Source organism: Zonotrichia albicollis, chromosome 1 (genome assembly GCF_047830755.1).
Source record: "Zonotrichia albicollis isolate bZonAlb1 chromosome 1, bZonAlb1.hap1, whole genome shotgun sequence".
Lineage (NCBI taxonomy): Eukaryota > Metazoa > Chordata > Aves > Passeriformes > Passerellidae > Zonotrichia > Zonotrichia albicollis.
The window spans coordinates 80,110,389-80,136,194 of NC_133819.1; the positions used below are offsets into that span (position 1 = coordinate 80,110,389).

General features: G+C 37.6%; 1 protein-coding gene across 1 annotated transcript in view; it reads right to left on the reverse strand.

Moving 5' to 3' along the window:
* FBXL7 (F-box and leucine rich repeat protein 7) overlaps nucleotides 1-25,806 on the reverse strand; it is a 176,351-nt gene that overhangs the window by 124,542 nt on the left and 26,003 nt on the right. The window contains exon 2 of the mRNA XM_074545494.1: nucleotides 12,073-12,162. Coding sequence (XP_074401595.1) covers nucleotides 12,073-12,162 — 90 coding nt within the window. The remainder of the gene's footprint in view (nucleotides 1-12,072; nucleotides 12,163-25,806) is intronic.

The window sequence follows — 25,806 nt, forward strand, 5'->3', positions numbered from 1 at the left end:
TGCTTTTCAGCCTTTGCCATCAAGTGATTCATAGTTTGACTAAGGCTATCTGAAGACTATCATATTTTGGATGTGTAAGACAACATCATTTACAAGATGGTGCGACATAGTAAAACACCTGGTTTTCCCCGGCCGCCTTCTGTCAGCCTACAAGTCTTTCCTCAAGGAAAAACAGAAAATTATTATTTTTTTCAACTACTTCCAGATGTTAAATGGCAATGTCTCTGACCAGGATATCTATACTTCAAAAGCTCCAGATAACTTCTACATCCACATTAAGCAGAATCAAATTAAGTGCACCTGGCATGGTAGGGCATCAAGTCACACTTCCAGAGCTCTGCACAGGATGCCCTGACAAACTGGGGCAGGAGTGTCCTTCATTTGGATCAAATTGACACAGACATGATATACAAATGAGGACTTAAAGCCAGCATGTCAATAAAACAGCACAGGAGCATAAACACTTCCAAGCCCATTAGAAGACCTAATTCTGAGCTGAACACACCATTACCAGACCACAAAGCATGCCCACAAAATTGGGTCAGAATTAAAAAGAGCACAGTCCAAAGAGAAGCAAATTTTTTCCATTGATATTTGAACCACATTAGCATTAAAAAATACTCAAAGCCAGAACAAAATTGAGGTTACTTGTTTAATTTTCAAGAAACAACCAAGGCAACAAAACCTTTCCAGCATTTGAGTAAACAGGCACACACCACAAACTACTGCAATACAGTGTTAATGAGGTGAGGACTGACAACGTGTTTGCAGTTTAGCATCCTCCCATGCCAAATTTCTTGAAAATTCCAATACACACACAGATGGCAAGAGTTGAAGCTCATCCAAATCTTGAATTTAGTTTCCTGGACACTAGCAAATGAAACAAACAAAAATAAATAACACTCCAACACATAAATAGCACCCTAGTACCTAAAATACACACACTTTTCTTGCAACAGAGAATTGTATCACAACATAAATGGAGACCAGCAACATTGACAGCCATGCATTTCATACCAAAGATGATCTTGTCCTCAGGTTAAAAGGAGCTGACAAACATGCCTCAGATTTTCATTTAAGTTGGAACTATTTTCTTTTCATAGAGGGTTTGTGTAATGATTGATCACTAGCTCCAGTTTATCTCACTATTCGAGAGTGAGCCTTTTGAAAGAACAGCTCAAGCTGGTTTTGATGGGCAACTTCTTGATGGGACATATCCATAGGTTCAGTGAAGCTCAAAAGTGAACTGAACTCCTTCAAAACTTACAGAAATATGGCCTCTCTTAGGACTTGAAATTAGACACACTCTTGAATTTAGCGTAAAAGTATAATTCAATTCAAGACAATAAGCAACATTTTCAGAATGTTATGTCAACTATTTTTTAGAACCACACTCACGATCTCAAAATAAACATAATTAACTTTTACATAGATTTTATGATTAATCTTTTGGATTAAGGAAGTCTATCTGGTTACACAAGTAGCATCAGATTCCAAAGATTCACTGTGATTACATTTGCTGTTAACTAAACCATCTACTACAAAATGCTTGTTTCTCTGGCATGCACTGGCTAACCTTTCAAGCAAAACATCACAGTTTCCACAAAGGGGCCCAAAGGAAACACTTTATCTTTTCTGCAGTATCTGAATCTACTAACTTTATAAGCATAATATATCATATTGAGCAACAGACAGTAGAATACAAAGGTTTGGTCACTCATACCATATTTTTTTAATGATTTTGCAGATACTGTTTTTTCAGTTTCTTTTACCAAGTTTTACTCTTTGCAGTTCCAGCTACATTCCTTTTTTCTCCTATTAGGCAAATTAAATTTTTGTTTAGTTAGGGTTTTATTATTCTTCCTTCAAAAACAGTACGGAATATCACAGATTTAACATGTTTGCTTCAATTTAGAATCAGGAAGTGTTCAACAGTTCATGGTATATTGTCCTTCTACGCTTATCTTATTTCCAAGATACATGAGAAAAGACTTTCTTTTGGACAAGGATATATAAGGAGCTGATCTAATATTTCATGTTCTGATTTCTGTGAAATTTGCAGGTTTGAAATTTAAGCAGCATTGAAGCAAGTACAGTTCTGAGTTAAAGCAAAAATTAAGGATAATAAGTTATTCTAATAGTCTGGGAATTAACTTGATATCAAATTCAAGAGCTTACCCCAGTCTTTGCTTTAGGGCTCTGTTCATATCAAAACTAGAATAACCAATAGGAGAAATCAGGACATGAGATAAATTACATCAGTTCTGAGCCTTGTTTTTTCTGCTCACAGCATTTGCCAGCTAACTGAAAATAGACATCTATTAATAATCATGACATAGTTTCTCACAACCAAATCTCATGTTTGTTTCAGAAAATTCAGAGTCTTCTCCTTAAGAACAATATTTTAAAAACAACTAGTATTGTTTCAGCAACAAAAAAAAAAAAAACCATAGTAGGTGGGGGCTATTTTGTTTTGAGTTTTGGGGGTTTTTTTCCATATACAATCACACATTCTAAACAGAATTAAAAATATGTGAAAGCATTAACACATCAAGGTGAGAAGATACTAATTATCCTTCATTCCACGTAGCTATTTATTATGATGGTGAAATCTGTACCCAGTGACTGAATGGCTGTACTGCTATTTTGAACTGGATACACTTTCATTGGGAGTGACATTCTCAGCATTGTCCAGCAAACATTCACGTTTCACTAAATGCTACAGGGTTAATTAGACAGTGGCAGAAGCAATCTTTACAAAACATGGATGGATGGAAGCAGATTTATCATTCATCTAATGCCATTTCAGAAGAAAGAAAAATAAATATTCCTTGATAGCTTTTTCTTTTCCAAAATCAAATTTGTTAAATAATCTGCCAAATTAACAGTGCCAACTGATACCTACCGATGTCAGATTTTTTTACTGGAACTCAACAAAGCATATTCAGAATATTGTGATTTTTAGCCAGGTCCAGAATAGTCTCCCATTAAAACCAGGAACATCAGCTTCTTCATCAGCTTTGCATGTTTTACGTGGCAAAAGCTTTCAAAAGACAAACTCAAGGCTGGACAGAAAATCCATTATATAACTGAATCTGAGGTACAAGGGCATTAAAAGAAATTTGAGAAAGTTAACTCTACGGGAACAGCAAAGGGAAAATACATTCACAGCTAAAACCAGACTGAGCTGCAATTTTGCCTCAGATTACAAGAAGTTACTAAAGTCTTGTTTTTAAAGAGAGAAAAAAAGAGAGCATTTTCAGAAAGCAGAGTTCAACCTAATGGTTTATTCCAGCGCACAATAAAGAAGGGTCAATAGTTTTACAAGATTGAGCTCACAAAATACAGTCCAATTATAATTTTATCATTTAGACTATATGCGTGCCCATTCTTTAAGGAAAACTAAAACAGAAGTCTTTACTGGACCAAGGTAAATGACTGCTCTGAATAGTGAACAGTTACTGAACTTCTGAGTGCCACAGTAAGTTTTTATTGCTCAAATGGAAGCTCAAATCCTACCTGACAAGGCTTACAAATGTTTATCTTATGGGATGGAGGTGGGAAATGTGGGTGTATCAAATAAACAAAGAAATAATCAATGCTTACATATGCCCACATGGACATATAAATATTCATGTTTAGCAAGCATCACAGCTAGAGAAAAGAATTTGCTCCTACTGCCCACATCCATGAGATTTCTTGCGGTTTGTCTTTCAGAGATTCCCACACAGCATTATTTACCTACAATGAACAAGGTAAAAAACTTCCCACAAACAATGAATACTTCACAGTGCTGTAAAATTTCACTCTCTTTGATGGAAATAGGAAAACTATACTTTATAAAACTAAAAACACTATAGATTAGATTAGGCACTGGTGAACCCCAAAACATGTTGATGATAACTGTGATAAAAATTTACAAGGGAGATATATGATGTATCCAAGTCACTGCAAGCAGCATGCCAGATTACAGTCATCCAGTAAAGCCATCAAGCTTCTTCCCACCCATACATTCACACACCCAAGGCAGCACAAACATGCCATAACTAGGTCACATGCCTATGATAAGTCTCCATATCTCACTTTTTGGGAGGGTAATTCAAACTAGCAGATCTAAATTGACTGCAGGATCTTGCAAACAGCCATTTACAATGCATGTCTAAAGAGACCCTGCCTGCCTTCTGGCAAACCTGTGTACACCCAAGAGGAGAGAGTAAGGAAGTAAAAACCTCCTAGCCCAGTGTCGATGACAGGCTGCTATGGACACTTGTTTTTCACTATACAAAAAAAAAAAAAAAAAAAAAAAACAAGGCAAAAAAACCCCTGGTATTTTAACTGTTAATACAAAAACTTACTTTGAGGTTCAAGAGTTACAAATTCCCAAATCTATCACCACAGCTCAAGATGAAAACTATCCTTAAATAGGAAAGAAGTATCACAATGGTCAGTTAGTGACCAGGCACACCACAAGTTCTATGTTCAGGTGTGGCTGATTAAGGCTGGAGGAACACATAAATGGCAAATCATATGATTATATTCATGTTCACAACTTCTCCTTATACTTCCAGCCTAGTCTGATGTAACTGCCTAAACCAAAGATGATTCAGCAGCCAGAATTAACAGGAGCAGAGGAATTATCATTATCCACTCTTGAACTGCCATTTTCATCAGCCAATACTTCTCAAGGACAGAATTGAGGAGATGCCAACCTTGAGAAAGACACAGTAGCAGGAACTATGGTACAATAAGCCAGAAGAGAAATGCAGAATGGCTCAGCAACTCCAAGCAGATATTTCTCAAGCATGCTGCTAGTTTTGGCACTGTTGGTGGTATCAGCCTTAAAAAGTACACAGTCATTCGACAAACTGACATTAAAAGATAAGATATTGGAACATAAGGCAGGAGATTTTGTGCAATAAATTTAAACTACAGCATTTGAACAGGGATTGTGAAGTTATAGTCAAAGAATTTGCTGTTCCAATTTTATTTCATTATTTCAATCAAGAACTAGAACTAATCTGAAGCAAGTTGCTCGTCTCAGTTCATAAATTCTGAAAAATGGATAAACCTGACATATTTAAATGTGCATTATCAGGTTGTATATATTCTTCAAGAAGACTTAGGAGACAGCCTAGCATTCAAAAAAGATGGGGTTTTGACTAACAAATGGTGAGCATTCTTCATATCCTTTGTGATGACTTCACTTTTCAGAGAAGGAAACTACTTTAGACAGCTATCATAGGCAATAACAGGACAAACAGTTAAGTGTCAGAACCTCCCTGTGATAACCTCCCTGTGTATTTAAGTAGTTTGGTACAGTATTTTACCTAAAGAATTATATCTGAGATCCTGGATTCCTTAAAATCAGATTTACAGGTAATTGAATAAACGGCAATCACTCCTACCAAGCATCAGACCTCACTTGGAAAAGCTAATGCCAGGTTTTTAAATTGGGATAATTTCTCTTTAACTGTACTGGTAAGTGCATTTGCTCTGGTGGGTCTCACATTTCAGGCAGCAGATCAAATAAAACTGCAGTTTCATGTACCTTTCCAATTTGTTCTTGGTATTGTTTGGGCAAGTTTTAAACATTTGGCTATAGCATTTCAGTACAAATTAGCCAGAATAACGTAAGGTTTCAATTTGCAGGTTTAACCTTGCCAATGTCTCAGCTACTTTTGCCTTGTATATGAACCCAAATTTAAATGCTGATTGTAATGGTATTGTTGTAATTAGCAGAACAGTTCTGCAGGAATACTGCCTATTAGATAGCAAAAGCATATCAAGATGTGGTTAAGTACAAAAAAACAGAGCTTAAGAGCAAGCCCTATACTAATTTGTACCTTCACACACTGCTTGAGGTGATTATATTTGTGTATGCATTCAGATATGTTAGTTAGAGCAATTTAAATAGTGAGATCTGTTTATTCGACCAAACTGTTTACAGTTCTGGATTTATAAGCTGTCATGCCTCTCAGCCCCCTCTTACTCCTCCTCAATCTTTTTGGCTTGAAATTATTCTGTTTTGGCACATTCTGCAATGCAACATTTCGCTTCTCTAGAAAACTCCCCGGCTAGAAAAGTAACACAAAACCCCAGGAAACTTACCTAGTCTCCAGTTTCACTACCAACTCAAAACAGCCACAGCTCACCCAAAGCCAAGTGAACCTCTGCCCAGTTCCAAGCAAGCAGGGGCAAATTCAGGCATTGATATCGACTTCTGACACATTGTGGTGTACAGAAAGCCTGCTTTGACAGAACTTCAGTAGTAGAACCAAGAGCCCAAATACCCACCAAGAGGCTGAAAAGAATGCAAGGATATGAAAAGAAAGAAAACTGCCTTCAAAGGAATAGGAATTATACATATATTCGCATTCATACAGAAAGAACATTTAAAGGTTTTCATTTCTGATACTAGGTTAATAACCTTCTAATGTTAAAGAGAAAATGAAAAGAAAAGTGGTAAAGAACCAAAGTGGGAAAAGATTTCTTAACAAGTAAAGAGCTCTTTCTCCCAAAGGGATCAAGAAAATCTAAGTTAAAAACTGCATCTCTTTTCAGCAACAGTCTTGCCACAGCACCTAGCTCAGTGTCTCAAAAAGGTACACAAACAACTCAAAAGCTTTAGTGGAAGTCTGATATACCAAACAGAGCTACCTACCTATTTATGAAAACCTTAATACGCAGAAAGGATGTCTATTTGCAAACTGGCTCTCTGCTGTTTTATCTCCCCTTAAAAAAATATCAGATTGCACTCACCTAAATCTCAGTTTGAGCTGATTCTCTATCAAGAACTGTTTAAAGTACAACAAGCATTTCATAGCAACAAACCTGTTCCATCTTCCCAAATTATTCGATACTGTCCACCACAGTCCACAATGCAAGAACTTCTCCTCTTAAGCTCATTGAATAGATTAATAATTACTCAGAGATCCAAAAGAATGTGGTTATGAAGCCAAAAGAAATTAAACTAATTACAGCCTCCCAGAAAGTATCCTATAACAACTGCTTTGTTCCCTCACTTGTAAGGTGAAATGAGAGGCACGCAACCCAAATAAATTTGTGTTCAAGAAATGTCACTTACTCTATTCCCATTTAGAGCAGTGATAAATGTTTTCTGATATTGAGGTCAATTTTCCTCTGGAAAAAGTTTTCTATAGAAAAGCTTCAGTGGCCAGGTCCCACAAAAAAAGGATGGCCAATGGCCCCAAACACAGCCTGATCAACTGAGCCATCATCTTTCACAGTGTACAGTAGAACTTTTACATGAGCAATTAAAGCATTACATGTTTGCAAAGGGCTATATTCACTCAGTTGCCCCCCGCCAAGATGGTTTAATGGAGGGAATTACTTCTAATGAATGCAATTGTTCCCACCAGGCTATAGAACCTGCTGCTCTGAGAGTCACTGAATAATTTAGTTAGAAAGGACCCTTGAGATCATTAAGTTCAACTGTAAACCCAGCAATGTCAAGTCCAGCAGAAACACTACAAAACCCAAATAAAACAGGAAGGAGGATACAGCTATGAAAGGGAGGGCTCTTCTTGTACACACCTAAACTGCAGATGCATAAAAACAGCTACTGCCAAAACAAATTCATTTGATCTCCACCATAAACATACATTGCAGTGTACTCTAGAATTGTCAGAGTACTGCAAAAGGAGAAACAAAGTAAAATACTTAGTTTTGAAGGTCCCTAGAACTCAACTAAAAGCAGATAAAAATTTAACTTCTTCAAAATACAGCAGCTGGCTTCACTATGTTTTTGCAAAACTCAAAATACTATGATTTAATGGGATATATTCAGAGGTATTTCAGCACTGATCCCTTCTACTAAAATAATATTCTACTTCAGACCTAATCCTTCAATTTGATTTTACAGAAATTGTGAAATAAATTAGAACTTCCACATTGAGCTCATACATACTCAATTTAAAGCTGCTTCTGGATTACATCTTAACAGTGCCATACATGAAGTCCAAACAGTATTGATTTTTTTATTTGAAAAACAGTCAGTCAAGTTAATACAAAGTGTGCATAACATTCCACGCTTTGCAGGTAAGTTGGAAGAAAACTCCCTGATCAAGGTAAGCCCATACAAAAACAGTCATTCAGTCTAATCTTCTAAATCAAGTTTCAGACAATAATATTCCAGCTGAGACTATGTCTAGCAAATTGCATTTAAATGGCCCACAAAAATCCATTTAGTCTCTCACTTGCCAGAGAGCAATGGGGGGTAGTAAAAACTCATGCATTCTCACGTTTCCAACTGCAGCTGATTGATAGGGTAAAGAATTGCAGACAATGTCTGAGACTGGAAAGGAAGTTAAAGGCAGTGTATATTCAAAGCTGAAGGAAACTGCATCCTCAGGAGACAGTGTGGAGGCATCAGTGTGCATGCACACCCACAGGCTACCAGGCTTTCTTCTGAACCAGGCTGCAGCCAAACCAACAGGTCTCTCCAGCCTTATTTACACAGAGGACCAGACATCTGGGTTTTGCCTCCTTCCCTTCACTGAAATACACAAAATGAGAGCCACTGGACTCCAGTTTCAGCACATCTCCATTCCTCTCAAGCGTATCACTGGTATGTCAAAGCCTGAATTTAGGAAGCTGCACAGTCTGCCAGGTACTGTCTGCTTTCCTCTATGCTACAAAAACAGAATAATGGTTACCTCTCTGATGCACCACTGAGTGAAGCTTGTTTAGCTAAGGATACCAGCACACACTGTCCTGGTCTGGGGAAGATGTGCCCTTCACCCAGACACACTCAATAGCATGGCCAATATTTTATCTCTGAGACATAAAATATGTCACAACAGATGCTCTACAGATGCTCTAAATCCGCAATGTGAGGGAGGGTACCATTATTTTGGCCCTAACTGCACCACCCATGCCCATCAAGAGAGTTAAATGATGTTGCCTTAAATGGATATCTAGAACTGGAACAACAAAGGCCATTTCAAGCATCTTGTTACCTATTTCTGGTACCCATTCCGTAGAGAAACATCAGAGCTCTGAAACTTGACAGATAATGTGGTTGCAGTCATCAGGATGAAGAGTGTGGCTGATTGCTTAAACTGATGGAAAGATAACACCTGCTGTCAGATACCTCCTGAAGTGGTCTGCTCTTCCAAACACCAGTCCTGCTTTACATCTTTTTGCAGTTCTTGGGAATATGTAGCTGCCTAAGTAGTAGTTTACATGACTGCTTCTCTGCTGTACAGTACCAGAGATAAGATGGATCATTCCCACAAATTTCCTTTCTAGTTGTTTCAAGGCATTCATTCCCATTGATTCAGCTTCAACAAGTGTTGTCACAAGTCACCTGTCTTACAGAAACAGAAGACAAGCTGAGCAAAACTGGAAAGAATTAGGTCTGTTAAAAAAGCTGGGAAGCAGAAGCTGTGAAAGGCCTTCAGCCCCAAACAAGCATTATGTTCTTCACAGAGCTAGGTACTCAGGAATGCAGCTGGCAATAGAAATTCAGAGGATGCAAAGAAGCTGTCTGCCACTTGTCAATTAGGACCATGTCCCATGGCAAGGAAAGTGAAGAAGAGTTCGCCTGCAATGTTTCCATGTCCTTCCCATGCCAACCCTGGCTGCATACAGCTCTCCACACAACACATGGCTCCTTCACAGAACAACAGACAGTGCTGTGAATTTACAATATAGGCAGAATTGGACCATTCTGCCCCTGCAGTAAGCAGCCTCTGGTGAAAATAAACATACACGTATGACCCTCTGTGTTGGGCAGATATTATTGTACTATGGCAAGCAAATACTACAGTGGACTAGGTAAATTTAACTAAGTTTAAAAAATGTTATGCAACCACTCCAAAACATCTAAGTGCACTGCTTGTACAGCATCTAACACAATCAGACTCCTGTTCTTAGCTGGCCCCTAGGCATTACTCTGGAACTGAACGGTTCATAAACATTCAGCATTCTGTAAGAACAGAACTCAAGTGATCTTGTGGAAGGTATGAGTCTTTATTACCAGCTGAATCCTCCTTCAGTATATGTTCTATTGTTCATGGGGAAAAGAGGCAGCATTAGTAAAAACTCCAGGCACAGAAGTTGATAAATGTGCCTTCAGTAATAGCACCAGTTTCAACAGTGCCTGTTTTGCTCCAGCTATTTCCATATCTCTCGTCTCACCTGCCTTCACAGAATTCTTATGCTCCCTGGTTATGACATTCAAAATATCTGCCAGATTATGCAGCAATCCTCATTAAGGTCATTTCTATTAAACTGGTCCACATTAGTAATTCCTCAGGAGAAAGAAATGGTAAGAAAGTAGTAATAGCACAGGCTGAGGAAGAAGCTACCTCCAAATCTGTTGTCAAAATAAGTATTTGTCAAATCAAACTATTCCAGGGCACAGAAAAATTAGGCTGACAACTGAAATTGCCTCAAAGTATAGAATGCACAATTACACTGCTCTGAACTCTGATTTTGCATGTGAACTCATAAAAACATAATTTTACTACAGCAACTGCTGGCCTGTATTTAAGCCTCCCTTGCTAATGAATTAATCAGCTGCAAACTAGAGGTGAAGATTTCAAGGTCAACATTTGTATTCACTGGCTCAATAAAGGGCTAAATTAAGAACAGAAATCAGAGATTAGTACAGGATTATTTTGCATTATCTCATTTGAATCTAAGGAAAAAAATGCTTTATAGACTGAAGTAGAAAAGAAACTCAGAGCAATTATTAAGTACTGACTTCAGAGTTTCCACGATTCTTTTGTGGTTTCTTTTCTTTTTCATTCTTGGCTGTCATAAAGAGAATACATTTCCTAATTTATTTTTTTTTTTGTGTGTGTCCTGGTAATTCACCTCTTTCAGATCCCTCAAAACTTTTGAATCTAAGGTTTAGAGAAAAATGAAGTCTACTATTCAACTTATGATTAACCATTTATTTGTTTGTTGTTAAATTTACTGGCTGGACTAAAAAGCACAGATTCTAAATCAGTATTTCTTATGATTCATAAGTGCCAGATATTCATTCCTGGTATGGGATTATGCATGCCCAACATCAGAACTCTTGTGATTTATGTGGTCATTTATTACTTACATGAACTGCTTTTACTGAACAGATTCTACAGCTATAGTCAGACTTGCCACACCAGAACTATTCAAAAGACCGACTTCCTTTAACTGTAAGAAATAAAACTAAACTGAGAGCAATCGGAGCTTGTAACTTAATTTGTAGTGACAGAAATTTAAGAAATCAGAATTATAACTCAATTACTACCAAGTAAAACCAAATCATTATGACAGTTAAACAGAAATACTAGTTAAGTCATATAAATATACAATTTTTACAAAGCCTTATGGCTTACATCATTAAATTATATATACTTATTTCCTCTCAGCCTTAAAAGACACAATTATAAAAACTAGGGCAAGTAGACTTACATTTAACAGGGCACACCTACTCACATGTAACAAGTCAGAAAGGAACAATCAGCATTTTTCTGTTCATAGACCAGTTAGCACAACATTGTACTGGTACTGACAGACACCTCCTTCCCCTGGACATCAAAAACCCAGCCCTCAGTGATGACATACTCCAGTAATTGAGGTGAGGTCTACTGACCTAATCAAATCTGTCAGGTCAGCATGCCCACAGCTATACCTTTGAAAAAATTTTCTCAAACAACTCACATTTTCATGGTGTTTACAATACAAAAAGAATTATGACTGATATTTGACCTAAATTGTATGTCAAAAAGCTTCCATCAAACATATCCTTCACATATAACTGCAAAATAATGCCACATAAAATCTTAAGTATAAAGGCCTTTGCTGAAAAGTAGCACACAAAATTACTCCTAACTCTCTACATTTGGGTTCTCCAGAAGTACTTAAATCCTTTGTCCCAAATTCAAATCAGAAACTACCACAGGCAGAAGTGAAAACTGTTTAAAGGAAGAATGGCTTTGGGATTTCTAGCAGACCAATGCTACTCTACACAGAAGGAGTGAGGAGGAGAGTTTCTTCTTCTGAAAACTGCTGGGATTCTGCTGGGGGGCCTGACCTGGGTAATGAGTACCAGCTGCCTACCTTCACTGGTAGCTGCATTCTTCTGGGCTTTGGTGGGTGTGTGATCCGTACTTGAACTCACGTCGGATGAGATGCTTGAGCTGCCCTTGCCTGCAAAAGGAGAAGGAGGTGGAAAGGGAGGGAGGGGAGAGAGAACAAAACATGAGTTCAAACTTTGAAATAGAAAGACCTTCAATATCTGAACCTGGAACAACTCCAGGAAGCTTTAAACTAGGTTTAAAGCAGCTGATGTTCATTTTGTACACATCACAATAGGAATTCACTGCACTGTAACTTCTAGCATGTGCATCTTTACGTGTATTGAGGCTGCAAACAGTCTCCTATGCCACAGGGCCTCTCATAAAGTACATATTTGCTAATCTCCGTTGAAAATTAAATGTTTGTGATTAAAAACATTAGGGGAACTTAAATGTTCACTTTACTCATTCAAATACCTCTAACACAGATCAAGAAAAATGGTTACATTCAAAATATGTTAAATGAGTTTAAACTTCTGTCTTATGTGTTCACATCATGTATTCAAGTCATTTGGTCACGTGAAAATGAAAGCAAGGTATCTGTTTTCTCCTTCACCATACTCACTGCATAATGTAATGCACCATTTCAAAATTAACTTCTCACTAATGGTGGAGGGGTTTTAACTGTAAATCATAACCTATGGATGTTTCTTCTCTTATTTTTCTCTCTTAAAAGCTTTTCCTGAATTTCCTATATCACTGTCTTCAGACATATTTGTAGGATGTCAAATTCCAGATACAAGTTACAAAAGAAATCCAAATACATATTAAAAATTAACCTATATAGATACTACAGAAGAACAGAGTTGGCTAAACCAGAGCTGTCTTTTTGTTTTCCTGTGAGGATCTAAGAAGGAGACACTCCTGTTTCCCTTCACTCATTCTACTCAATCTCAATAATTACTAGCAGGGAATACTGCTCTACTCTGCAGCAGGAACCAGACCAGCCACCCAATAAGCAATAAGTGGGATAATTCTAGAGAGAGGAAATGCAGTGAATACTGTTACATTTTAAGAAGTTACCTATTCCCAAAAACACTGCATCACTGAAGCCTTTAAGACCTATTTGGTTTTTTTTGACCAAAATTAATCTGTATGCAGAAAGCTAGCTGACATCAAGTTTCTGTCACTTGAGTAAACCCATAATCACAGGAATGTTAGCAAGAGACTTTTCTGATCTGTTATTTCAATCAAGCATTCCTTGGGGTTCTGGGTTACAGTATGACTGGTTTTCATAACATTTAGATGTAAGGGAGAGGTCTGCTTTTTAAAGGTGCCACAACAGAACAAGGATTTAAGTTTTAATAGGAAACAACTGGAGAATGTGCAAATGTAGGTTGTTTCACAACCAAGGTACTGCCACTTAATCTGTCAGCCAGCCCTAGAGAATCATCCTCCACAGAAAGTTGCTTAAATTAACATGCTTAGATTTGAGAGATGATTATGAATTTAACTGGAGTGAAAGGATATTAAAATGGCCAGAAGAACATAAAAAAAATAAATGGCTAAAGCTAGTAGCTGGGCAGGGTGAAGAGAAAGAAAAAAGTGTATTTCCAATGATTCACTAATTGCTTTTTACATTCCTTTAAGAAGTTCAGCAAAACCAAGAATCAGCACTTCCAGAATATCTTCAATTGTTCTCAAGCTGTGACACAAGACAGAGTAATAGACTGTGGTCTTTAGAGAAATTACTGCCCCAAAACTCCACAACTAAGGCAACAAGGTTTGTGGTAGAAGAAAGGCAGAAGATAAAAGGAAAGGGTACTTGTTAAATGTTCTGTCCCAAGAAGAGGCCAAAGAACAAGAAACACCTGCAGCAGGTGAGAATCAAATCACTACTGACAGGTACTGAGAGGCATTTAGATGGTATTGCCACTACCAGCAACTCCTTGTATATCAAAAACTCTAACTACAGAGGCAGAAAATAAAATTCTAAGGGGTATCAGCACTCCTCAACAGATAATTAGAAAGAAAACAAAACTAAACAGAGCAACTGGAAAAATTATTTCCTCAAGGCAAATAAACAGGATTTCCTCTAAAACAGAATTTATCTTTTTGAGGGGGAGGGAAGAGGGAAAGGAAGTCAGTGAAACCAAATAACAGCAGAGTTGCAAGATGGTCATATCTGCAATGGCTTGTTTTCACAAAGTGAATTCTTCCCAGGCTCCCCATTAACAATAGCAGTTCTATTTACCCCAAATACAAGCCCACCTCAAAGAGCATAACCAAAATGTTTTACCCACTGTCAGTACACATCATAGCAACATATTTACAATTGCACATTTCTGTAGAAATTGTGAAATGCCTGAAGTAAGTGTAGATATTTATAATTTAAATCTACTTGAACTTTAAAACATTTTAATGCCTTTCAAGAATTTAAAACCAGAAATTAGGAGAAAGGAAAAAAAACAAACAAAACATAGTTGCTGCTTTGGTTTGATACAGTTCTGCCTGTAATTGTATTTTTATATGGAGTTTTCTCTGACTGCATACAGCCCCAAAACTAGCTTTTTTCCTTTTTGCCAATACTGTAGCTCTCCACTCAGATAAGGAGAAAGGATGTACTTTCTAGTAATTTTCAATGTGTTTCAAATAGACTAGCTGACACTATATATCTTTTTTGGTTTTTTGTGCACAAAGCTTTGAGTAGGCTAGATTTGGCTACTGCAGACTCATGTACACATGTCAAAGCTAAAACATAACAGTATTTAAATATTCTCCAAAGAGGAAAGGCTAGGAGAGCAGCAGCTGTTTAGCCTGGAGATCACAGTTGACCTCCACTCCCAAGTAAGAAGTGACAGACAAGAGGAAACGGCATCAAGTTGTGCCAGGGGAGGTTTGGGTTCCATACTAGGAAAAAATTTCTGCACTAAAAGGGTGTTCAGGCATTGAAACAGGCTGCTCAGAGAAGTGGTGGAGTCACCATCCCTGGTGGTATTTAAAAGACATGTAGATGTGGCGTTTGGGGACACGGTTTAGTGATGGGCTTGGCAGCGCCGGGTTCACAGTTGGACTCGATTGTAAGGGTCTTTTCCAACCTAAACGATTACATGGAATATTAGAATCACAGAAATTCAAAGACTGCTGATTTCCCTAATGCTATAGGGAAAAGTTAAAGCACAGCATAAGACTGGTTTCCAGAGACCAGTTCCTCTCCAATTTAAAAAGTGCACTGAGAAAGTCATTGCACATAAATATAGCCTGACAAGGGTTCTAATGCAATGACAACCAGAAGGATCAAACAGAGGGCAATACTGCAAAGACTACAGCAGTAATGACTGTATTTGATCGTCTGCTTAAAAAAATTAAAGGCCTGCCAAAAGCTTCCCTAACATGACTTGCAATGATATAGAGTTTCCTTCATACAGTCAACAGTTCTTTATTCCTAAACCAGAAGCTGCAATCCAAAAGAAAGGAAACTGCACCATGGTAGTATGCAGATATGATAGAAGAAATCCATTTTCCTAGAATACAACATAATTCACACTGGGAGTGAAGGTAGCATGTACTTCACAACACCTGCAAAGAATCACACAGCCACACAGTTGCAATTCAAATCATGTCTCTGAACTGCTTCTGAAGAAGCAAAAGTGGGGATTTTTCTTTCCATCTGCTAGTGCCAAAATCTTACAATAGTTGTAGGAACAAGACTCCAGCTATCTAACCTAGTACACTATTTCCTGCAGATTACATTTTGATCCTGCTGGAAAGAAAACCAGAATAAGGAAAGCATATAATATAACAGATACTTCTCCTCAACATTGTCTTCAGGCCTTTGTAGCCCACAGAAGTTTTTCAGCCATAGACATCTTTCCACTTAGTAGCCCTACAGCCTTATTAAATTTACCTTGTCTCTTTTTGAATCATGACTATTAAAATCATGTGTTTAATTTTCTTTTTATCATACAGATGCCTATAATGACAACAAAATTATGCTTGTTTTATAAAGTGCTTGCTATCTTCAGTTTTGCAAACTTTGGATTCTGCCATCACACTCACTACTGACAAGTGTCAAAGACATCCCAAGCCAGTCGGGACAGAATCAATGCAATTTAAACTTCCATGGCAAAGCACAGTCTATAACTGTATGACACTGAAAAACTATTTTGGGAACCACATATGCAAAGCCTGTCCTAGTCTGAACAGCAGTGAGTCCCCTTCACTCACTCTGGAACAATTTTGTTAGGTTTTTATGCAGCACATTTGCCTTGGATTCTGGTGTTATGAGCATTTGCAAGCCGTATTTTACACATCCTTCTAAGATCTCAAAGACAGGTTGACCTGACCATTGTTTCTTATGTGTCACCCTGGAAAGTAACAGCAGTACTTCTCTTGACATCAAGTTTTTATGTGATGATGCCTTTCTTCAGCAGGCAGTGACAGGTATCTCAGGAATTAAATGGATAGTACACTCAAATCCACTGCTTGCCATGCTGAAGTGAAACATTAGACAAAATACTAAAACAGAACAACTAAATAATCATTTAGGAAAAGAGAGCAGAAAACAATTAAGTCCAGAATAACCACTAATCTTTTTAACTGTCCGAAAGTGTTATATTACAATGACTTTGATGTAAAAAAGTCTGAAAATTTTGTTTACTTAAGCCACCAATTCTTATCCAAATGACATTATTCAAATTAAACTTCTCAACATGAAAGTGCATATGTGCATGGTTTTCCTACCAGATGATCATTACTTTCTCTTTTATATCTTCAGAGAAATTCTTTTAAAATCAAATACATGCCAACCACATCAAGAAGAGATCCAGAAAAAAAAATTAATCCAAACCTCAAAGCATCAGGGATCATTCAAGAGGAAAGAAAAATCTCTTTTCCTTCTCTTATTTCCATGACACACATTATGCTGGTCCAAGTCACCAAAACCTCAAGTGTATCTCTTTACAATCTGCCCCTCCAAAGACTGCAGAGTCCCAGTATGTTTCCAAGTATTCCCATGGAAATCAGCAGCCTAGTGCAGTACTTAGGCTTTGTGGATATAAAGCATCCTTTAAAGATGCGATATATCAATTCATTTATCCAAAGTACAAAAAAAGTTGGACTACACACTTTGGACAATCATTCTCCTTGAACTTTACATTTGTACGAATGGAAATGATATGTCATAAAACTAAGTCTTATGGTTTCCATCTATTAGTTCTTAACTGCTGACCAAACTACCACTGTTTCAACACTGAAATTACCTACCTACAAGCATTGAACTGAACTGCTTTCAGGATGCAGTATGTTCATTTACAGATTCACTTTGACCACTCACAGCTGACCTTCTACCCTAAAATCTTAGGCATATGGCTCTGGAGCTTGCTCTTTCTTTTTTTCCAAATTAAAATGTGTGCCAATGTAACAAGCAGGCTCCAAATTTCATTTTGCCCAACATTTGCCAGGATATGATAAAATAACTTGTGCAGTAATCTGCACAAACTCCAATCCGAAATAGAAGAAATAAACAATGTTTCACAGGAAGCACACTGAAGTTTGTAGAGTTTGCAGATATGTGCTAGCACTGGTACTTTGGGACAATATTTCTTAAAACTTTCACAAGTGGACTCTCCACAAGCATTTTTACATTACTTTTTTTATTTTTAAACCACACTCCATCTTCCAGGATTGTGAAATTTGGCTGTGAAATCTGGCATAACTTAGCTATGAAATAGTACACTTAGTTCTGCAGCATTTCTGTAAGTTTTAAGCTAAATTTCAATTCAGGTCCCACAGGCCAATTTGGCCAGTTTTGTTCTTTCAGTCAGTGCCTGCCTCACCTTCTCAAGTACCACAGCACACGACAAAACCTCCTGCAAACGCCAACAGGCTGCACTAATATATCTCCGCTAGGGAGCAAGTAATCTCATGTTTTATTTCTTTCAGGAACCTTTCCCAGGTGCAGGTACCAGCCAAATGGCCCCACCACAGGGCATGGCTGAGCCCCTCAGAGCAGGGAAGCCCTGAGGCTCAACCCTCAGTGTCACCTTTTTGAGGCAGTGTTACAACCAGATACAAGAAGCCCACTTGAAGGCAATAAGCATATTTAATTCTGATGTAAATACAGCTGTGGGAATTCTGCAGCTAGCAAGACACAACAGTTCATCCACTATACTGCAAAAGGCCTGAGAACATTAGAGTGAAGATGGGGGATTGAATTTTTCAGAACTGTTTAGCATAAGGATGTTTGTTACCACCAAGGAAAGCCTTCAGAACATCTGGATTAAAATCATGAAGATTAAATAAAATTGTTTGCATAGTCATAGATTTTAATTGCTGCACTAAAAGCCTACTGGGTTTGCAGTCAGGACATCTTTAACTCTCAGGTGCTAAACTTGCCAGGTGCTAAATAACTCACTATGAGTTTAGAATACTAAAGGCTTTATTTAATGAAGTCTTCAAGTGGAGACTCATCTAATCCAACGACTAAACAGAGGCAGAGCACATATTGCCTCCTCTATGTAACAGATGAAAATATATTTTCTAGATATTATCCCTTTCCGAAGGAACTTCAGCACCCATTGATGAGGTTTGTAAACCAAGAACCCTTATATGGGACTATTAAAGTCACCCTAATTTTTGAAGACAGTACGTCTGGTTTATCAAAGGATTTCACCATACAGAGTGGCAAACAACACACAAGACTGCTAGGTTTATAAAGAATCAATAATGCATCAAACTACTTTGAGGCCTTTCTTCACACCTCCTAAGCAGCCTGCATGCCAGAAGGTAATATTTATTTGCAGCTAAACTTTGCACCCACTCCAAGTGTTAAGCTCTACTTTTCAAACACACAGTGATAGAACCCCATAAACTGTTTATGTCTAGGCTGCCTGAGAAAGAAAAAATGCAAGTACTTTGCTTATTTGATCTCTTGAGAAAACAAGATGAGAAATCTTTAACGTCCTTTTTTTCTTACTTAGCAGGACTAGCATGCCTCCCAACTAAATATTAAAATGTTGTCTTCCACTGAAATGGCTCAGCCTATTTCAAAAATGGCTCCCACTCTGTAACCTTCTTGTTTGCCAAGGAAGCAGGGAAATAAAACTTTGGCCTTCCTACCAATCACAGAATTTTCTTAGAAAACATTCATTCATTTAATGTAGGGCTTTCCATTACAAGTTGTCATCCAATCACCACCATGTTGTAAGATGGGCATTTACTCAAGATACAATGTTCTCAAATTTACTACCTACCTTAAACTCTGCTATTTTAACCCAACAGCCAAAAAAAATTATTAAACGAACACAAGAAATTAATAAACACAACTAAGTCAAAACAAAACCCTTTTTCTAGTTTTATACTTTCTCCGAGAAAGACACTTCATTGACAAATTCACCACTAATGGCTACTTCAATTTTGGTTTTTTCCCAGCTCTATTGTAATTTAAACGAAATGCTAATCCTTTCCATTCAAAAAAGGCAAGGACTATCCAGTTCAATATCAAATATAAATTGGCAGAGACTTCATTTGCACTTTATTGAGTGAGACATGCCAAAGAGTGGAGGTAGCCTGAGAGGATGAACTCCAGTATAGATTCTGAAGTGGCTGCAACCTGCTACTGCATTGGAACGCATCTGACATTTGGTATAGGTCTGAATTTCATAATATGGTTCAGTAGTACAAAATCAAACCCACCAAACACGTTTGTCTTCCACAGTAATACCATTAATACTTAGGATTTGTTTTTAGATTTTCACAAACAACTAGTTCCAAGATCTAAACAAAAAATATTAATAGTAAACTTAACACTATCAATTTCCCTGCTCAGTCAGCTACAATGGAAGCAGAAGAAACCCCAAGTGGAAGTGGCTGCTGTGGCAGGCTGGAGGGGCAGCTTTTTTGGTGTAGTACATAGTAACATCACAAAAATCAACCTCACAATATCTCCCAAATTTTCAGCTTGACTATTGACAGCTGTTTAAGTCAGAGTTAATGGTAAAGAGGAAGTGAAAAACCTTTATCAAGACATCATACCAAGGACTCTGGTATCAGTATACACTGTGAAAAGTAATACAAAAATCTTTCACGTGAGAATACAGATCTGACAGCCTAAGATGACTTCTTTACTTAAAGAAGAACAAAAGAACCTGACAGCTAAGGAAAAGCAGACAAGGATCATTCTACTCTTTTAGATAAGCACAGTCACTTCCAGCTTTTCTTTACTGATGGATACAGGGAGAGGAGGAGGGGAAAGGGAAGTGGCTGACTCAAGGATGCAAGTAGAAGGAGACTCTGAAAAATAGTGGGATTACAAAAACTAAATGAAACTGATTTGTGAAAAAGGCATCTAGAGCTGGAGAGTGATGTCTTAAAGGCAACTAACAGGAGAAAACCTACAATCTTGAGAAACATCCCTACTTCTTTTAACTGACGATCAAGTTTGGCAAAAGGACAAGCCTCATACTAGGAGGTTTAGAAATGAAACTCATCAGTACATAACTGAGTTAAAAATAATTAAGAGAAAAAAAGAAGCCATACTTACAAAAGAAATCAAACTAAGGCTTCACACAATACATTTGGCAATCAGTTTTAGATTTTATTTTCTTCCTTCTTCTCTGATTTCTATGAAATGTAAAGTCCTAATGTTGCACCAACCACAGATGTCTGGCAATGATCACACTGAAAACTAAAAAAGAAAAAAACCAAGCCACAAAACAAAACCAAAAAGACCCAGTACCTGTCTGATTTTTTTAAAATATAGTTTTAACAGATCATTTTAATATTTTAGAAAATTCCATTATTCTTATTGAAAACTCTCTGTAGTTTCAATTACATAAATTAATCTTTTAGTCTCAACTCTGTACAGAGACTGTACACACTACTGTCATTTGCCACTGCAGTCACTGCCTGAACACTGAGAGTAAAATTTATCCCAAACAATGCCCATCTATCCCCAGAATATGAGTAGGATAGTAATTCTCCATAGACATTCTGTGCTTTCAGTGCCTATTCAGCATTTTTATTCCTTCTGCACCATTATCTATATTTCAACTCTCTTTCACAAAAAAACATTCCTGTCAGAAGACAGGAAAACATGGCATGGAAACTCTCAGAAGAGTTAAATAAAAATGTATCTCCCTCAAGGCATTACAATTTCTTCATCTATTTTAATCACAGCATATGATCCAAGGTATCCAACAAACTAGCAAAAAAAAGACAAAGGACTTTTTTAGTTTGCCCTGCAACCTTCACCAGGGCCACATTATTTACAACTCACACAGGCTTTCAGTGGGAGGACACTATTAAGGAAAATCCAAATGTAACTGATATCTACCCTGCTGAAAATTCAGTATTTAATTTTGAAATGTTTTTCTTCCTCACTATTTAGTAGCATGCATGCCACTGTCATAAAGATTTTTGGTTGAAGCTTGATAATTACAAAATTCCTTCTGAAGTATATCCATAAAACTCTAATTCAACTGAGCAATCCTGAAAAATAAAATAAATATAAAGGCACTGCTTTCAAAAGTGTTTTATCTAATGTCTTTGTGAAAAGACATGCTTCATCCCCCTTTCTTCTAAGCACAACTGACAAGAAGTGGTTCTGCTCTTTGGTATTACTCATTCTTGTCGTTTTTAGTATTAGCTTCTGATCACAGGAAAAAAAAATACTGAAACAAAGGTACATCTCCAGCAGAAGAAAAGAGAGCAGAAACAGAGTGGGTATGTCAGTGACCACTACACATGACATTTCAGAAAAACCTCTTGCTCATCATGTTCTTGTCTGGATGGTTTCTGGGAACCAGCCATGGTGCAGCAGGGCCAATCTCCAGCTCCCATCCATCCAGCCCAGCATCACACTGACTCTTTAATTCCTCTTTAAGTAATTAAAAACATTCTTTAAATCATCCTAAGTTTCTTTCTCTGAGCCAATTAACTACCTGTACAGAAAAGATGACAGAGGACGCACTGCTTGCATTAATATTCTGTCATTTGACACCAAATCTTCACCACTACAGTGTCATGTGAGCACTCTTAAAACACTCAGGGAATCAGCTTCTTGATCACACTCCTGTACATTTTTTTAATTAATTAGTACTGGCTAATTAAAAAACTAATAGATGTCACACCAAAGAAACATGAAAAATTTTAGAGAATTTTTCCCAACCAAAAAGAAAACAAACAAAAACCACCAAAAAAAACCCAATCCAAGCAAAAAAACCCCAAAAGCAACAAAAAAACCCAAACAAAACAAGAAACACAAACCCCCAAAATTAAAAATGCAAACAAACAAAACCCCACAAAATCCAAACCAAACAGCCATTCAATCATTATTAAGATTTGTAATAACTAGGGTGACTCAAAAGTTGAGAGAAAGCACATGAAGTGGTACAATGCAATGGTAATTATTACAGAAGAAACAGTTTATTATACAAAAACTGCTGTCAATAATCAGGTTGGTAACATGAGAAGGAAACTAGAAATCCAAATGGGGGTGTCAGACAGGCTGAGGCTAATGGCAAACACAGACCAGGCTCAGTGGTCAACAGGATAAGGTCCAAGCGCACTATCTACAAGATACTCTGGTTCTCTCTTTGCATAAACTTCCACTCAGTTTCACATTTTAATGGCTTTTTTATCATCCTGAAACCAGCTACGCAACCTATGCAGTGCAATGTGAAGATGGCCCAACTGGCTTCACCTAAGGCTCAGCCCCTAACTCCTCTTGGCTCTGAAAGATGTGCCTGATGAACCAAACCAAACTGAGCAATGCCCAGCACAGCAGCCTTTGCTGGCAGACCTGGTAGGCAAGAGTAGCCAAACATAAGTGAATGCCTTAATGCCTTTGCCATTGACCAACACAACTCAACTCCTCCCAGTTCTTTCAGTCCCTCTGGTTAGCTTCATTTTGCTGAAAGCAGTCACCACTACAAACTCATTTCTGTGAAAACTGTTCCAACTCCTTGACTGCAATCCATCTGACAAGAAACATTCTCAAAGTGTCTTTCTCATGTGGAGTAGAGATGTTCAACAATTTAGACATTTAGGATTTAGTTTGCATCTTCCTGCATTTGCTCCAACCTGTCTGATAACTTCTAGCAAGTATGTCTAATAACATTTACAATGCCATTAGTACATTTTTGCTAGCAGACAGAGCAAGTCTGGACTTTTACATGCAGAGGCAGAGCATGGAGCAGAGTAGCTGTGTCCTGGGAACTGACAACAGTTGTGTACTTCCTCCCACTCCCTCCTCTTTGAAATCTCTGTCTAGTGCCATTTGGCACCTTTCATACCCAAGCACTTCTTCCTTAACTACTAAGCATCTACTTTTGTAGTTGTAGGCAATAACAAGCTGCATTTTACTTCCAGGGAAGCATATAGCCTACATGAGCCAGAGGGAAACACCTGCACTTCTCTGGTCTTGGCATGTCCATGGCTGCATATCAGATCAAAACACAGTTGATGTCAAAGAGCCACAGGTGCAGGAAGCTTGCTCCAGTGCTCATTTCCACAATATCCTCTTAAAAGGAAAGCTTATTCTTGGCTAACTACACTAAAAAGAGCTGCTAACGACTCATATGATTCTTTTTCAGACATAAGTTTTAACTAAATGCCACTGTAAAACTAGAATTTGAGAGACAGACCATGCCATGCCAAGAACCTGATTTATTCATCTTAAAATTTAGTCTTCAGAAACTATCTGTACTCAACAACAGGAGCAAAACTTCTTGTCCAAGCCAGCTAGAAGTTTTACTGATTTATCTCATTCTCCATTATGCTATTCAGGGTAAAGTCTATGAGCTAAACCATTGTTCTTACACAGAAAGGGCCTTCAGAAGGTTGAGATGCTCTTGTAGCAGTTCATTAGTACATAGTGCAAAATGTAATTGAAATGCAAAAGTAATGCCATGTTTCAGGCATTAATTTTTGCAAATTAAAACTGAAGCCAAATCACTGCACCGAAACAGACTTCTCCAAAACTAAACAACATATTAACTAATAGTGAAACAGTGATTTCTCATGTGATTAAGTATCACGTGTTATTTCCTTGGTTACTCCTTACCTGCATTAAAGGAAATCTAAGGCTAACATTTTTTCAAACATAGGTACAAACTCTACAGCAGCAAGAAGGCCTCTGCAGTCCTAGATCAGCCTGGAACAAGCAAGCCCACTAACTCCATCCAGGGAGCACACAGAGGCATTTTAAACCAAACAGGCTGATTTCTTCCCCTTGTGCCAGTAAGTGCATGTTCATCCACTACCAGAGGGCCTGAGAGAATGCAGGAATGCTTAAAGTCATCATCTGTTTTTCCATTGCTTGTCACACCCTCTGACAAAGGAAGTCATTAGAAGGTACTTGCTCAAAACATAAGCAGTGGCAGTGTGTACAGGATGGAAAGACAAAAGGACGGAAGCGAAGAACAAAATTAAAACTTGTCCTATGTCTATGTCAGAAAACAAGTAGGAATATATCTGCAATGCTGGGTACCAGAGGTGAGATTGTATCAATATTTCCTAAAATACCTCCCATGCTCCTAGTAGTAACAGATATTCATACTATTGAATGATGATACTACACATCTGAAAAATCAATAGCTACCAAAACAAAGTTGCCATAGGAAAATAAGAGTTTTAGACAGATTACGGCTGTGATTCCAGCATAGCACAACTACTAATTCATAATTTAACAAAAAGAATAAATGCTGTTTGAACATCCATGCTGTCTTGAAAATTCAGAAAGGTACCTGATTTCTGCATATAAATGCACACACAGAGATGCATACAGTCAAGAAATGCAAGAGTGTGACCATTTTTAACATCACTTCAGAAATCCAAGTTACACAATGCAATGAGTGCACCAGTATTACTACTATTTTGAAATTCATAATCTGGGTTTCAGATGTCAGCAAACACCTGAAGGCAAGCTTTCTCAATGGTTACTATCTGCAGTGTTCTGACTTTTTCTTTTGCAATACAGAACACACTTTTCTATGAAGTAAAAAACACTCTTATTTGAGCTGAAACCCAACTTCAGAAAGCATCACTACAAAATCTGAAGCTGTAGACAGAGGCATCTATTAATGACAAATATCTTTACTAAGTCAGTCCACTCACAAATACCAAAATACATCTTGAATCTTATACCTAAAGCATTTAAAAATATAGATAACTATGGAAGAATGTTTGCCTAAGTGGTTTTGGCACACAAAGGAAGAGACGGATATTGAGCACGTGTCCACTGTTCTAGGTCAGACAGAAAGGCTGATCCATCTCAGAGCTCCGCTGACAGTGCCCAACAGCAGATGCCTTTTTGGCACTACATCTCACTCTGAAGAAAAGCACACCTCTCAAAAAAAGGACTATCACACCCTTTTCATTTTCTCTTACCTTTAAAATCATGTACTAACCATTAGTAAATACCTGTTTGAAAAAGAACTTTTTTCTTAGAGGAAACAAATCACATAAAGCTTGATCTGTCCCCATGGTGACCTTTCACTATGTAAGAGTAGCTCTATTTCAAAGGGATAAATCTCAGCCTCAGTTGTCATTATCCCACCCCACTAGCTTGCAACAGTGCAGAATAACCTTTCTTAAGCACTTTCACTGTTCCCCTTTCCAGAACAGGCACCACTGATAAACAACACCTTTAAAAATCAAGACAACAAAAACTACCCACAGGCAGTACCTCACATAAGGGAGGTACTGTTGGCTTGAGATTTATTCACTATTTACCATATCCTGTCCTACCAACTAAAAACCAAACAGCCAAACAAAT